General features: G+C 38.5%; 2 protein-coding genes across 2 annotated transcripts; both read right to left on the bottom strand.

Annotated features, from left to right (window-relative positions):
* Positions 1-7,985: 7,985 nt before the first annotated feature.
* On the bottom strand, positions 7,986-8,504 carry LOC125220280. Its single transcript, XM_048122437.1, has one exon. The coding sequence runs from the start codon at positions 8,502-8,504 to the stop codon at positions 7,986-7,988; it is 519 nt and encodes a 172-aa protein (XP_047978394.1).
* Positions 8,505-8,731: 227 nt separating this feature from the next.
* LOC125220282 (protein FAR1-RELATED SEQUENCE 5-like) lies at positions 8,732-10,382 on the bottom strand. Its single transcript, XM_048122438.1, has 2 exons — positions 9,571-10,382; positions 8,732-9,440 (listed from the first exon to the last, which is right to left on the bottom strand). The coding sequence occupies exons 1-2, from the start codon at positions 10,380-10,382 to the stop codon at positions 8,732-8,734; spliced, it is 1,521 nt and encodes a 506-aa protein (XP_047978395.1).
* Positions 10,383-16,040: the final 5,658 nt, after the last annotated feature.

Genomic DNA, 16,040 nt, shown 5'->3' on the forward strand with positions numbered 1-16,040 from the left:
TCAAATCTTCGAATCTTCAAATCTTCAAATCTTCAACATTCAAATCTTCAAATCTCTTCAACATTCAAATTTTCAAATCTTCAAATCTTCTTCATTCAAATTTTCAAATCTTCAACATTCAATAAAATAACACTTATTAAAATATCAACAACTAAAAAATAACACTTATAATTTACATATCAATACCGAGAATATCGAATGTCAACAACTCATATTAAAATGTCAACAACTTAAAAATAACACTTACAATTCACATATCAATACCGAGAATATCGAATGTCAACAACTCGTATTAAAATGTCAACAACTAAACAAATAACACTTATAATTTACATATCAATACCGAGATTATCGAATGTCAACAACTCGTATTAAAATGTCAACTAAAAAATAACACTTACAATTCACATATCAATACCGAGAATATCGAATGTCAACACCTCGTATTAAAATGTCAACAACTAAAAAATTACACTTACAATTCACATATCAATACCGAGATTATCGAATGTCAACAACTCGTATTAAAATGTCAACAACTAAAAAATAACACTTATAATTAATGTCAACGACAAATGTCAATAACAAACGTTATGTCAACAACAAACTTTATTTATGTCAACTACGATGTCAACAACAAACTTTATTTATGTCAACAATAACATTTCACAAATAATTAATGTCAACGATAAATATTTTCATTTCAACGACGTATATTATTTATGTCAACAACAACGTTTTACATATAATTCATGTCAACAACAATGTTTTACATATAATAGTTGACATTATATGTATGTAGTTGACATGAATTGTAACTAACTAGTAGCAACTAATTTCCAACTGGAGAATTTCACCAAACACCTAGAGTGCATCATGATTAAGCTTGATTCTCCAATCCAGCTCACGTCCCAAATTTCCAAAAATATAAACTCAAATCTCAATCTTAATTTCAATTTCAAACTCAATCGAAGAATTAGCCCCAGAATTAACTGTCAAATATCCTAACCATGTCTTCGTAGTGAAGTTCTCTCTATCCTGAAATTTATCAAACAAATCCAAAATCCAACTCTCAATTCATCCCCAAAAATTCATCCTCATCCACCAAACTTAGCAGCTCGATGAGGAGACGCAGCCTGAATAGCTGCTCTGAAATTGCAGGATCTCAACGCGCTGCCGCGGACAAATTCCAACGCCGAAACCACCGCTGATTTCGCCTTCACCGCTGCCTTCTTCAGCTTCCGACTCCTCAGCAGCTTCTCGCCGTCGGAATAGCCTAATTTGTAAGTCTGCAGAAAAAATTCGCCTCTTTCTCGCCCGATCGCGGCGGCAGCTCCATGAAGTCATTAGATTCTGGCCACTCCGCCGCGTCGAGAAGATTCTCCAGCCTTCGTCGCCGCTTCTCGCTCCAGATTCTATCTCGCCGCCGCTTCTCCAACCATGTCAGAATTCTCGTCGAATTCTATCTCATTCAAGCAATTCATCAAAAATTAGTTGAATTCATCTGAATTAATCCCCAATCAATTGTGTATTAGTAGTAAATTGAATTGAATTGATAGGTAAATTTAGTTGCAATCAACACCGTGGGATGGAGGGAGAAACTGATTTTGGCGCTGCAGTTCTTCTTCCCCATCTTTGATTGGCCCCAATTACCATTCTATCCTTTCATAATAAATTAATCTAAAAATATTTTTTATGTGGCAAAATCTGGACCACTCATTTAATAAAAATGAGTGGCTGATATTGCATCTCATTTCTCAATTAACCTAAAATATCTCAATTGATCATGGACCTATATATATATATATATATATATATAGGGTAGCATTAAGGTACTTTTACACCCTAAGTGTCTTTTGTCTTCTTAATATCAACCATAAGATGGAGGGAATGGATGGACTAGATTAAAAAGGCCAATCTAATCCCGTATTGCATTATTCGTGCATTTTCGTGCATTAAAAGGGTAATGCAGTAAAATAACATACTACATAATCAGTTTCGAAACGGCAGGTCCGACATTTACGCGGCATTTTCATCGACCTCTCAACTCCCTCTCTCTCACTCCATCCCATCAACAGTCGTTCCCAAATTTTATCCCCTGATTCCACAAAACCCTAGCCGCCGCTCGGTCAATTGAAATCGAGTTCTACGAACGCCGCCTGCCGCGAAATCGCCGTTGGTGAACCATTCACGCCGTGGATTGGATGTCGGTGGACGATTCCCGCCGAGAAATCACTGCGCGCTCTTGGTTGAAAATCGAAACATCTACTTCTAAAGGTGTGGGTCGTTTTTTTTGTTTGTTAGGCACAAGCACTCGTAAACTTCGATTAAAGTCACAAACACTCTTAAACAGCGATTTTGAGTTTGTAATCGAAATAATGCACAAAATTTTGTGGGTCGATTTTTTTGGGAAAGATGAAATTGTTGTTGGTAGAGATAGGGTTTTGTTCATCCTTGATAAAACAACTTCTTTTTTCTTTTGGATCTGGGTTTTGCATCGGTTTACTTTTCAGTTGGTGTAATGCACAAAAGATGCGGTTTTTTTGTTGGAGACGTTGGTATTGCGAGCATTCTATTTACTGTATGCTCGTTTTCCGGCCAATATGTACACTTTTTGTCCCTTTTTGTGTGAAAAAACACTGAGCTATGGTTGAAAACTCACCGATTGTTGCCCTCTCGTTGCGCAGATATAGAATGACTAAAAGACAACGCCCTTTCAAAAGCCAGCCAGAACTGAATGAAGGTTATGCATCATTCCATCAATTTTGCGGGTTATTATTCGTTTTTGTTCTGTGATTGTTTGGCATGAATCTGTTGGATGCATCCCTTTAGCAAGTGATGTATTCCTGTCTTTGTGTTTGTGCATTATAGGTTATGTTCTGTGCATTGTTAAAGAGATGTCGTGCATTACTAAATCAAACGCTTAGATTATTTGGAATTTTTGTTTTGTGGGAGTTTGGCATGAATCTGATGGATGCATCCCTTTAGTAATTGATGTATTCCTGTCTTTGTGTTTGTGCATTATAAGTTCTGTTCTGTGCATTGGTAAAGAGATGTCGTGCATTACTAAATCAAACGCTTAGATTATTTGGCATTTTTGTTGTGTGGGAGTTTGGCATGAATCTGATGGATGCATCCCTTTAGCAAGTGATATATTCCTGCCTTTGTGTTTGTGCATTACAGCTTCAGTTCTGTGCATTGATAAATACATGGCGTGCATTACTTACTTCAACGCATAGATTATTTGGCCGTTTTGCTCTGTGGGAGTGTCGCATGAATTTGTTGGATGCATCCCTTTAGCAATTGATATATTGGTATGTTTGTGTTTGTGCATTACAGCTTCAGTTCAGAGCATTGGAAAATACTTGGCGTGCATTAGTTACTTAAACGCATAGATTGTTTGATCTAAAATATGGTTTTACCTGTTCTGGGCAGGTTCCAAGCACTGTCGGACTGAGTTTGACCAAGCCGTAGAGGATGTTATTCCCATAGGATTAGCTGAGAAACTGCGGAAAAGGTTAGCCGAGGAAGAGGCTGCAACAAGTTCACGCAATGAAGAATTGGAGAAAAAGAAACCCAGGGGGAAGAAAGTCGACCACCTTTACTGTCGTCAAAACCCAACCGAGTTCATATCATGTATACAAAACCTGACTCCCCGGCAGAAGGAAGCAGTGATCGAAATGGGATTCGGCGCTGTCCTAGAGTTCAACATCAGGGAGTTCCCAGGTTACCTAGCTTACCGGGTGTTGAAGTCGTTAAATCTGGCTCGTTGCGAGATTCCATTATCTGGTGGCGAGCGCCTAACACTTGACGAGGAGGATGTCCACCTTACATTGGGTTTCCCAAGAGGGCGGATTCAGATTGCACGCAAAGAAGAATATCAGTCAAACTTCGAGTTCAACGATATGGTTGCCGCGCGGTGTAAAAAGTCTCGGTACAAGCTGAACGCGACAGATGTTGCGAATATGATTAAGGATGAAACTGATGGTGGTCCGGTCTTCAAGCGTCTATTCATGTTCTTACTTGAGAATGCCTTGATGGAGACTCCGTCAGACGGCAATTGCAAGCCAAAGATACTACACTTTATCGACGATGTGGAGGCTATCAGTGACATGAATTGGTGCGGATACGTCTTATCTGTGCTGGAAGTCACTTATCCGGGCTGGGACAGAGGGGACACTGCATACTTCACCGGACCAATCCATTTTCTTTTGGTAAGTAATAGTGGCAGTGCATTATATGTCAAAGTTCATGCATTACTTTTTGCTGCATTAATGATCCCAATATTTTGCATTATAACACCATGTTCTGTGCATTGTTTTTGTGTCAGTGTGCGTACGTGGACCGTGTGGTTCACATACGGAGGCGAGTCGAGCGTGCCTGGCCCACGATAAAGGGTTGGACAGCGGAGACACTCAAGCAAAGGGAAGATGCGGAGATTGATCAGTTCGGAACTGGGAGGTTAGAGGGTCGCATTGACAAACATCAGTACCTTGCCGACGAGGAAGCAAGGAGGGTAGATGCTGTGTATAGGGGAGATAGTGGAACCCCAAGCAGGAACAAGGCGAAGAGACTCAGAGATCGTTTTGTCGCTTCGAGTTCTTTGATGGGACACGCCATTGCGAGGTGGGTCGACGATTTTAATCAGATACCTATTGAACTGCTTGGCGACGGGTGCTTCCGAGTAGGGAGTCAGATTGGGTTGAAGTTGTTAGGGGTGGAAGATGAAAAGCCTGTGGACGATGAGGAAATCGTGACAACACTAACACAAGCGAGGGAAGACGAGGAAGAGTACAGTCCCGAGTGGATTGCGGAAATGGAGAAGATGATGCAGGCATACGACAAAAAGAAAACAATAAGCAGGGGATTTGATAGGCCATCTTTCGTCTTGGATGGCTTTGAGTGTCCGGACCCTTTTGCTACGCAGAAAGAACAACAGGCAGATGGTGAGCATGATGGTGTTGCTATTTTTTGTAGAGTTTACAACGCATTGTATACAAACTTTTTTGCTTTATTAAATTATAATTCACGCATTATTTACTTTTGTCAGGAGACAGGCCTAATTCGATTGGTGGATCTGGAACGACATCTGGGACAGCCCCAGGTGGTGTGGAAAGCAGCCATGGGGTAGGAACATTACATCAGTGAATGTGTATTCATTCTTCATGTTTCAAAATACTTAACCGTGCGTCCATTGTGTACAGCCGGCTGTGGTTAGAGGTGAAAGTGAAGGAGGCAGAGGAGATAAAGTCAAAACAAAGAAGGTGAAGGGAAAACAAAACCTGGAACGCAGTGAGATTCCATCTGATAAGGATGTAGGTCGTAAGGAGGTGAAGGGAAAACGGGCTGCCAATACAAAAGTAATTCCTTTAATAAATATCTTGAATTACAACTACTTGTTACGCTGTTCATTGTTTGACAGGTTGCGTGCATTGTATTCAACTGTTTAGTCATTAAAAGTATTAATTGCTTGCAGTATATAGGCTGTAGTAACCATAACAACATGGTGTGTTTAATGCATCACATGGTGTTGGTAGTGCACATTATTTAGTTTTTTTTTGAAGTATACAATACTTATTATGCCTTAAATGGAACCTTACTTTTGTCCATGTAGAAAATTGGCCAAGCTACTGAAAAGGGTATTGAGATTGGCGTGGGGGAAAAACCCAATGAACCTGAAGTTCTTGCTGGAAAAGAGGGTGCTGGAAAGGGAAAGGGTGTTGCTGTAAAGGGTGTTGCTGGAAAGGGGAAGGGTGTTGCTGTAGAGGCTGTTGCTGGAAAGGGAAAGAGTGTTGCTGCAGAGGCTGTTGATGTAAAGGGAAAGGGTGTTGCTGGAGAGGCTGTTGCTGGAAAGGGAAAGGGTGTTGCTCTGTCGGGCTTGGACACTCCAGATGGTGATTTTGAGGTATGTTGTATTTAATTGGTGGGGTTGCGGATTTATTGTATTAACCCTGTCACCTATTATTGCAGGATCCCGGGAAGCTGGCATCATCCCGTTTCAAGACAGCCAGTCTGGCTGCCCGTTCTCCATTCCACAATCGGGCGATTACACTAACGGCAAAGCCAAACTATCCGGACAAGTCGCTATACTATTGGGTGCTGAGCAAAGCGGAAGTGAATAAGTAAGTTTTTTTAGTTTTTCTCAACTATTTCGTGTGAAATGGGTTACTTATGCACACTTTATTATTGTGTAGGGAGACGGTTGTCTACGTAGACGACTGTATCACGACAATGCATATTGAATTCTTGTCGCTGGCGCCGTTCAAGCGCATTAGCCCAGCCATTGTAGACACTTGGAGCGCCCACTTGAATAACATGGAGAAGCTCAAAGCTCCGGAAACAGTTGCTAGGGTCTTCTTCTCGACAAAACCATGCGTTAGTGAAATACCTTGTGCTCTGGTTGGTAATTAGTATTGCAATTATAAATAATTAACTTGTTTACCACATTACACTGTAGAGACACACCGTGATTGATACCCCGGCTGAATGGTCAGAGGACCAGTTGAGGGAGACATTCTGGACTCGGTTGTTCGATGATGTACTTGGAACGAGAATCTTCAAATGGGAGAACTTTGACATGGTAAATTCTATTAACCTTAACCCATCTGATGTACATACGTTAACCTAATTTTATTTGTACAGTTTTTCTTCCCAGTTTGGGGTTCTACACATCAGTATGTGGTGTGTTTTGATCTGCCGGATGGCAACATGAACATCATCGACCACACATTGGCTGACTCCCACAAATCTTTCAAGGCAAAATATGGGAAAACACCCTCCCTTCTGGTGCGTGTTTGAGGGTATTCCATTAAGTTGCATTACATTCGGATAACTGTGCATTATTTGTGTTTCTAACGCATTTTTTTGTGGGAATTTGTTGCAGAAACAATTTTTCGCAGAAGCGCTGGTGAAGTTGAAGGCTAATCAAAAGGCAGCCGAGGTCCGAAAATGTAAGACACATGTGGTGGCTATGACTTGGAGGAGAAACGAGCCATCTGTGGAGACGAGGGTGTACATCATGCGGCACATGGAGACTTATTTCGGCGGAAAGGACAAAGATTGGCAGTGTGGATTCACCGGCAACGGGACAAAAAATCTGGAAATGTACCGAATTAAGGTAGCAAATGCACTGCTGTCTTCTACACACAATTCTGAGCGCGACACCAACATCTCTTATGCCGCCAAGTTCTGGAAAGAGAAGCCGCCAAAGTTCAATTTCGATAAGTGGGTCGACGAGTTTGGGCTGGATTGATTGCAGGAGTACTGATTAGGAACGATGTTGACGTTAGGTTTAAGACAGTTAGTTTTGATTTGGTCAAATGACGCATGTTTTGAACCATACATTTCACTTGATAACTGATGCATATTTTGGTATTAGTGTGTGATGTAGTACAGAGATAAAGGATAAACTATTTACAAACTTAGGACTAATAGTTGCTGTATCCGCAATGGATGAAATAACCGAGAGTAATGCACAACATAGCCCTATTAATGTAATGCTATAAAACGATAATGCACATTAACAGAGCAATGGAGTAATGGACTAAATAAACGGTAGTGCTGCGCAACCTGGCGGGTTAAATGCAAGTCTAAAAAACGATAACAAACATTAACAAAGTGATGGAGTAATGGATTAAATAAACGGAGTGATGCATAAAATACACATTATTAATGCAAGGATATCAATCGATAATGCACATTATGAACGAACTCGACAAATGGAACAAAACGACGGAATGATGCACAGAATATCGCTATTAATTCAAGCCTATAAATGCGCTAATGCACGAAACCAAAAAACTCAATTAATGGAATAAATAGAGGGAGTGATGCATATAATATCCTAATTAATGCAAGGTTGTAAGTCGATAATCAACAATAAATATAGCAACTCCACATAGTTATTCTGCAAAAAATGACCACAGCGATACACAGAATAAGAACAAATCAGAGCCGAAAATTTATTTTATTAGGTACAAAACACATCAAGCTTTCCTCTTCCCTTTGCTAAGCGCTTTCTCCTTCTCCAGCTCTTTAAGCATTGGACAGTTTCTAGAGTCGTGATGGCCCAACTCATCGCACGCCTTACAACGTCTAAGAGGCCTAGCAGCCTCCTTTATAGCCTTTTCTCTCTTTGAAACCAATCGGCTCGCGGAGCTGCTAGCATGACCCTTCGTCTTTACGACATCCGGAGGATGGACCTCTACAACTTCAGGCCTTGGCATTCCGTAAAATTCTTCAATCATGCGCCTCTTTTCAAACGTCGAAGATGGAGGAGTTCCTGCTTGAAGAGAATTACCAAGTTCTTCCAAACCACTAACGAAAGCACGAAGCACTTCAATGTCACTATCAAAACGTCGAACAAAGCCGTAGAACAGCGATATTCCCTGATTTGTAACAGTCTGCCTATCGTCAACGGTGGACATTGTTTCTACGGTGACATCAAAAATTCCATGTACGGCCTTGGCTAAGGGAGTCTTCATCCATCGGCTGTTGCAGTACATCTCTGGAATTTTTGACACTTCATTGTTCCTGAATAGAAAAAAAATGTGGCAACACAAATAGCCCTGCCTACCGAACAATTTGCAGTCGCACGAGTATGATTCGTCAGTCTTGTCGTGTGTCACGTATACGAATTCCGTCGGCTGTCCCCAAGCTTGTAGGTGTCCATCGTATCTGTTGATGAAAAACCAAGCACACGGCATCTGTCATTCCCATCAACAATTTCTTCTTATATCTTCCTGAACATACTGTCTGTATAAAGCGTCGCAGCATGTTTCTCGAAACCCAACTTAGTGGCCAGTATGGGCACGGAAGTAGCATCGTTGTAGTCCAGCTTTGTTCTAGCATTCCGCTGAAAGTCCAGAGCATTGTTGAAATACAAGTATAATTCGGCAAGGTTCGCTCGGGGCTTCATAAAATTTTTGTAGAAACTATTTTCGGATTCTGATATGGACGTAGTCCTAATCATCGAACCGAGTGGGAAATCTCTGAAGTAGGCCGGTATCCACATCTGTCTATACTCGTACAATGTGTTCAACCAATCAACGTCTTCCAGCTCATAACGCTCAATCACTCCATTCCACTCCTCTTCAAATTCGTCGGGTTCAAGCAAGTCCGACCAAACGCATGCATTGAATTCTTTCTTGAAATCTTCGTCCCTAAGCAACCTGCCTGGAACCTTGGAAGCCAACTTGTGCATTATATGCCACATACACCATCGGTGTCGAGTTCCAACAAGAACCTCTTGAATAGCTGATTTCATGCCTAAGTCTTGATCGGTCACAATCATTTTGGGGGCTACACCCATGCATTCGACAAAATGTTTGAACAACCAGGCAAAGGCCCCTGTTTTCTCGTTGCAGACCAATCCAGCAGCAAATGTTACGGGTTTACCATGATTGTCCTTCCCCGTGAAAGGTGTGAAGATCATGCAGTACCTGCGATGCACACAGGTTTGCAGCATTAGCATAATTAATTCTGAATAATGCATAACGTTAACGGTATAATGCAACTTTATGGCTTTAGAATGCACTCAGTAATGTACAAAAACCTGCATATAATGTATACCTGTTTGTGTTGTAAGTGGAGTCAAACGCCACTATGTCACCAAACATATGGTAGTTCCTCTTCATCAAACCATCACACCAAAAAAGGGCAACCAACTGGTTAGCATCATTAACTTCGTAGTGATATGTGAAGGCGTCCGACAACTCCTTCTTCTTCGCCATGTCGTCCAACACCATTTGCACGTCACAACCGTGTGCGAATGCTTTGATGTCACGAGATGTGTTCCTGATATCCCCAACATTGCAACCGACAAGGTCAAACCCACCGAGGATTTCCTTCAATACCTTAAAGGTAAGTGTGGGGCCTATATTAGCCTTGGAACAGTCAAGAATGAATTTGTGATGTACGTCATCCAACTTCCGGTTAAGTGTCATAAACTGCTGATGCTCCGACTCCACCATACAATGGTTGTGAACCTCGTTGAACTCGTGAATAATATATCTCGGTATTCCTGATTCGGAAAAGTACTTGAAGGATATACAAGCTTTACAACCACAACGCTTGGAAAGCCGCCTGCGTTTAAGAGTAAAACCAGAGCGTGCATTCACATCATCTTCCTCGTTCGACCTCTTGCAGCCCTCCCTATTGCATACCACATAATACCAAGTAGTAACACCATCCGACGCCTTCCTCATTCCTTGTTTGCGGGTATCAAACCCAACAGCGCGGGCATAAACATCATAAAACGCAAACGCAAAATCTAGGGATTGGAACTTCTGACCAATCACAGGCTTCAATTGTGGAGAGCATTCAGGTATAACAAACACTGTACATAAAATCAAAACAACAAGCGTATTGGAATTTAGTTTCATTATATGATACAAATCGAACATTACAACTAAGAAATAGTGCATTATACTTTAACATTTGAATATTACATACGTGGATTAATACCACACTACAGCCGAGATAATAACTAAATCTAGAATTACAACACAGCATCACAGAAAACAAAATAAACACTAAAATAAAAACATCAAGCGTATTAGAATTTAGTTTCAGTCAATGATATGAACCATACATTAAACATAAGAAATAATGCATTATACTTTAATATTTGTACATTACATACGTCGAGTAAAACCACACAGTGGCCGAGATAATAACAAAACCCTATTCAAAACACAGAGAGGAGTGATCAAGGTCTAACTAATTTTAAGTGTATAACTAGAGACTAAATCTCAGCCACATATCTTATTACTCCAAATTAATCCTATGGCTTAAATAATCTTTCAGATTTTTCTCAAAATAAAAGCCCAAGGGCATTTTCGGAACTCATAAGATTAACGTGAATTGTGTGTAGCGATTTGTACAATCTGAACCAAATTCAGCTTATGATTTCTTCCATAGATTCAAAATTGTTCATCTTCCGTCCAGATTTCTTATTTGATCTTCCTAATCAAATCGCGTTTTTCCTGAATCATCCAGATTTCTGATTTGTTCATCGTGAATCGTCCAAATTTGTGAATTGATCAGTCATGATTTACGAATTTTCTCCATCACAATTCAACGATTCCTGATTTATTCATCTCGATTCATTCCTCATCGCGATTGGTCAGCCACGATTCAATACTGCAGCTCGATTTCTTTCTGATTCATTTCTCCAGCGAGATTGATCAACGACATTTGAATTTCTGATCGCATGGATTCAATTCCGTAACCATCGTTGGCAGATTATTCTGATTCAGATTCCCCTTCATCAGGAAGAAGAAGAAGAAGAAGAAGAAGAATCTAAAGGTAATTATCAATTATTATCAGTTAAAGTGATGAAGATGAAGTCTATGTGTTTGTTCTTATAGCATGATTAGTGTGTGTATGATGCGAAAAAAGATGTCAGAGTGAGGTATATATGCTTTAAATGGAAGTGTACGCGTTTTGTGAATTGCACAGCATGATTAGCTCTAAAACTACTTATATTACGTTGGAGTGAAGTATTTATCATTTATAGTGATGTAAATATTTCATAGAGTGAAGTATAACTTTGGTTTTTTATACACTAGTGATTTAATGTTTACACTGATGTGTATATTTCATATAGTGAAGTATATATAACAAACAATGAAGTATAACATTGCCTTTTTATACAAACAGTGATTTATTGTGAATATTTCATAAAGTGAAGTATATTGAGTATATAGTGAAGTATATTGAACATATAGTGAAGTATATTGAGTATATAGTGAACTAGTATATGCTTATAATGAAATATATTTTGCATGCTTTATAGTGAAGTTTATATTACTTATAGTTAATTAAAGTTGCTTTATAGTGTACTTATATGAAGGTTTTAATATGTAGCTACTGTATGATATTTGCTCCTTTTACGGGTAAGGATAATCATGGTCACCATTTGACATTTGTTGTTGCCCTTCTGTCCCAGGTAAGAAGCATCTTCTTGCAGAAGGTGTTGTCCTGTCTTCCACACAAAAGAGAGCATTGATTGGGGAATTGCAAAAAGGGGAATGAGAAGGCAAAACATAGGCAGTGAGGATTTGGACATAAATAGTTCACTTTGTAGAGCACTTATGACTCATTTTTAGTACACTTTTGAGTGATTTTTATTTCAATTACATGTTTTGGTTCATTTATTGTGAACATATACTTGCAGTGAAGTTGAAATACTATATAGTGTAGTAACTGTTGTGTACAGTGATGTAAAACTGCTCTATAGTGAAGCAAATATGCTATGCAGTGAAGTAAATTAATAGTCAACATAATATTGAATTTAATTGAAACGGATAAGCTTTATATTGTACTAAATGACACATATTATGAACTAGTTTCATACAAATGGTCATGAACGCTTGAAGTTTACAATCATTTTTCCACATTTATCTCCATGTTGTTGCTACATTCTTGATAATGCTTTGATGTTGTCGCCAAGTTATTCAATGACTCATGGTTTGTTTCCGACAATATTAATGAGCTGCAATACTTTGTTCTTAGCCTTTGGAGTATTCACTTGCTGCTTCTTTTAGGCAATACATTTTCAATCGTGTTCCCGCTCGCCATAGTAACAGTCATCATATACTTCACTCTAAGGTGCAATGCAGCTTCTTGAATCTATATATGGTGCAGTGTTACTGAAATCAATAGAAGAAAGATAACATTAGCAATGATTACTAAAATTTTCACCTTTGTTAAGAATACATTTGTATATAGAAGCACCATAGTATTTCATATACAAGTATTATTATACTAACAATCAGCTATACATACAATCATCATATCATAACAAGAATTCGAAGCCTTCATATTAGTAGCATTGTTATTTGTTTACTATTAATTCATGCATAGATCACAAACACTTCACTCTAACACTGGAATACTTCACTCTAACCATGTTTTACTTCATTGAATTGGAAAAACAAAGCACTACAAGCATAGATCACAAACACTTCACTCTAACACTGGAATACTTCACTCTAACCATGTTTTACTTCTTGAAATGGAAAAACAAAGCACTACAAGCATAGATCACAGACACTTCACTCTAACACTGGAATACTTCACTCTAACCATGTTTTACTTCACTGAAATGGAAAAATAAAGCACTACAAGCATAGATGATAGACACTTCACTCTAACACTGAAATACTTCACTCTAACCATTTTTTACTTCACTGAAATGGAAAAACAAAGCACTACAAGCATAGATCACAGACACTTCACTCTAACACTGGAATACTTCACTCTAACACTGTTTTACTTCTTGAAATGGAAAAACAAAGCACTACAAGCATAGATGATAGACACTTCACTCTAACACTGGAATACTTCACTCTAACATTGTTTTACTTCACTGAAATGGAAAAACAAAGCACTACATGAATAGATGACAGACACTTCACTCTAACACTGGAATACTTCACTCTAAACATGTTTTACTTCACTGAATTGGAAAAACAAAGCACTACAAGAATAGATCACAGACACTTCACTCTAACACTGAAATACTTCACTCTAACCATGTTTTATTTCACTGAAATGGAAAAACAAAGCACTACAACCATAGATCACAGACACTTCACTCTAACACTGGAATACTTCACTCTAACACTGTTTTACTTCACTGAAATGGAAAAACAAAGCACTACAAGCATAGATCACAGACACTTCACTCTAACACTGGAATACTTCACTCTAACCATGTTTTACTTCACTGAAATGGAAAAATAAAGCACTACAAGCATAGATGACAGACACTTCACTCTAACACTGGAATACTTCACTGTAAGCATGTTTTACTTCACTGAATTGGAAAAACAAAGCACTACAAGCATAGATGACAGACACTTCACTTTAACACTGTTTTACTTCAAACCAATGAAAAAATAGAGCAGAATAAGCATAGATCACAAACACTTCACTCTAATAATGTAATACTTCACTAAATGAAAAACAGAGCAGGTAGTTGTTACTCACGATCGGAGTCTACGGTTGTTGTTTTTCTTTTTTTTCTGTCGATCAAAACCTACAGAAAACATAGAAGTAGTTAACTGTAGTAATTAACTGTAAGCTAACGTCTGTTCTATTCAATTTGGATTCCATAATAAACTACTGCATATCTCACTTATTAAAAACTCTCGACGTTTGAATTTGCAGAATTCTCAAAACTAAATCTAAATAAGAATGAGAAATCTAAATCAGAAACTAGTAGAACAACTTACATTTTGAAAAATCTTTCTCATTTCGATTCATTGTTCGACTATGGATGGAGGCGACAGCGATTGCAGCGACAATGGATGGAAGCGATGGCGACGATGGATGGAAGCAACGGCGACGGTGGATGGAAGCGACGGCGACGATGGATGGAGGCGACGGGAAGAGCAGTGATGGCGGGAGATGAATTCTGCAAATGAGAAATTAATTCAATTGTTAACCCTAATTTTATTAGTGAAATGTCCATTATACCCCCGCCTTGTATAGTGAAGTAAATCTTTGATAGAGTGAACTGATTTCTCCTTTAAATTCGAAAATCTCATGTGTTAAAATTAGCCCTTGATTTTCTTGATTTTGTGGCTGTGATTTGTTCTCTAGTTATATACTTAAGGGGCACTTTCCCCATATCACTACTCTATATATATATATATATATAAATATAAATTAGTCACTTTGACAAGGACAACGCTCATATTTTAATCTTTTGTGGAGTAAGTTTTAAGAATTACCTAATCCAAAATTTTCCTTTATTATGCAGCAAATATTGTACCAATTTAACTCCCCGCTTCATTATAAATAAGAAATCCCCTTCTCCGCGAACCCATGCAGTATTCCATTTAAATTTAATCATCCAAATTTTATTTTTATAAATATTATAATATTATGTCTGCATGAGGTAGCAACAGTAGCAACGGAATTGAATGGTCGCCTGTGTGGACCACCCGACGAAGAGTCGGCGCTGCAAGATTTGCTGGAAAAGTAAGCTTCTGGTTTTCTTGGTTTCGTTTCATTGTATTGCAGTTTTTCGTTTTGTGAATGTGATGATGAAGTTGCTTTAATTTGTGTTTTGGATTCATGTTTTCTAGCTATTGAATTGTTGTTATTTACTATACTGTATTTCGATTTTTTCCATTCTTTACTTTTTATTTTATTTTTTTTATTTTATCAATTCATACATAATTTATACATTCATGCAAGCTAATGCATATTTATGTTTTATTAACAAAGTTAGTGCTACTTGAATATTAATATAATATTATTTATTTTATTATATAAATAATACTAAGTTATACCATTAATATTTAAAATATTAAATTCTGCCCCTTCCATTTTCGGGGTTTGGATACCAAAAACTAGTTGAATGTTATCTATTTCACGTTTTAAATGTAATGAAGGTACAACTAGGAATAATGTGTTATCGTGACCTGCTGCAGATATGCCTCGGAAAGCACTCCTTCCCTTTATTTTAGAATTGCTCTATCTTTAAGAAGAAAAACAGTTTGGGATGTTGTATCACGCATCATATGGATGAAGGTGAGATATATCATATCATACCCTTCAATAAAGTTTCTATATTAGATGATGACATGATCTATAGTTAGTTCCCACTAATTTCTGAAAATTACTCATGAGTCTATTGGAAGAAGGAATGATAAAAGGGGATCCAAATTAATGTGTTTCTGGATCCGACTTATATATGTTGCTGCTAATTCAAAAGGAAAAGGAAAAGGAGAAGGGCAAGGCAAGGGTGATGGATATTGGTTCAGACGCATTGCCGGAATCATCTCAAGTAGCAGACGATGTTAAATTATCTAAATTCTGTCCCACATCGACTTGGTGATGATCCAATCTAATTTATATAAGTGTGGATAACCCTCCCCCTTATGAGGCCTTTTAAGGGGTGAGTGGCCCATTTCTAATATGGTATCAGAGCGGGCCCAAGTCGATGATGGTTTTCTCTTTATCTCTTATCTACCTCACGAGTGGAAGACCGATGTCCTTTCCGGCCCACATCGATGATGGTTCTC

The sequence above is a fragment of the Salvia hispanica genome, chromosome 4 (assembly GCF_023119035.1).
Source record: "Salvia hispanica cultivar TCC Black 2014 chromosome 4, UniMelb_Shisp_WGS_1.0, whole genome shotgun sequence".
NCBI lineage: Eukaryota > Viridiplantae > Streptophyta > Magnoliopsida > Lamiales > Lamiaceae > Salvia > Salvia hispanica.

Bases quoted from the DNA above. Each gene is read 5' to 3' on its own strand.
- LOC125220280 (XM_048122437.1), bottom strand. From the start codon at position 8,504: ATGTACTGCAACAGCCGATGGATGAAGACTCCCTTAGCCAAGGCCGTA.
- LOC125220282 (XM_048122438.1), bottom strand. From the start codon at position 10,382: ATGAAACTAAATTCCAATACGCTTGTTGTTTTGATTTTATGTACAGTG. The intron at 9,441-9,570 runs GTATACATTATA...TGTGCATCGCAG, and splicing joins TCCACTTACAACACAAACAG to GTACTGCATGATCTTCACAC.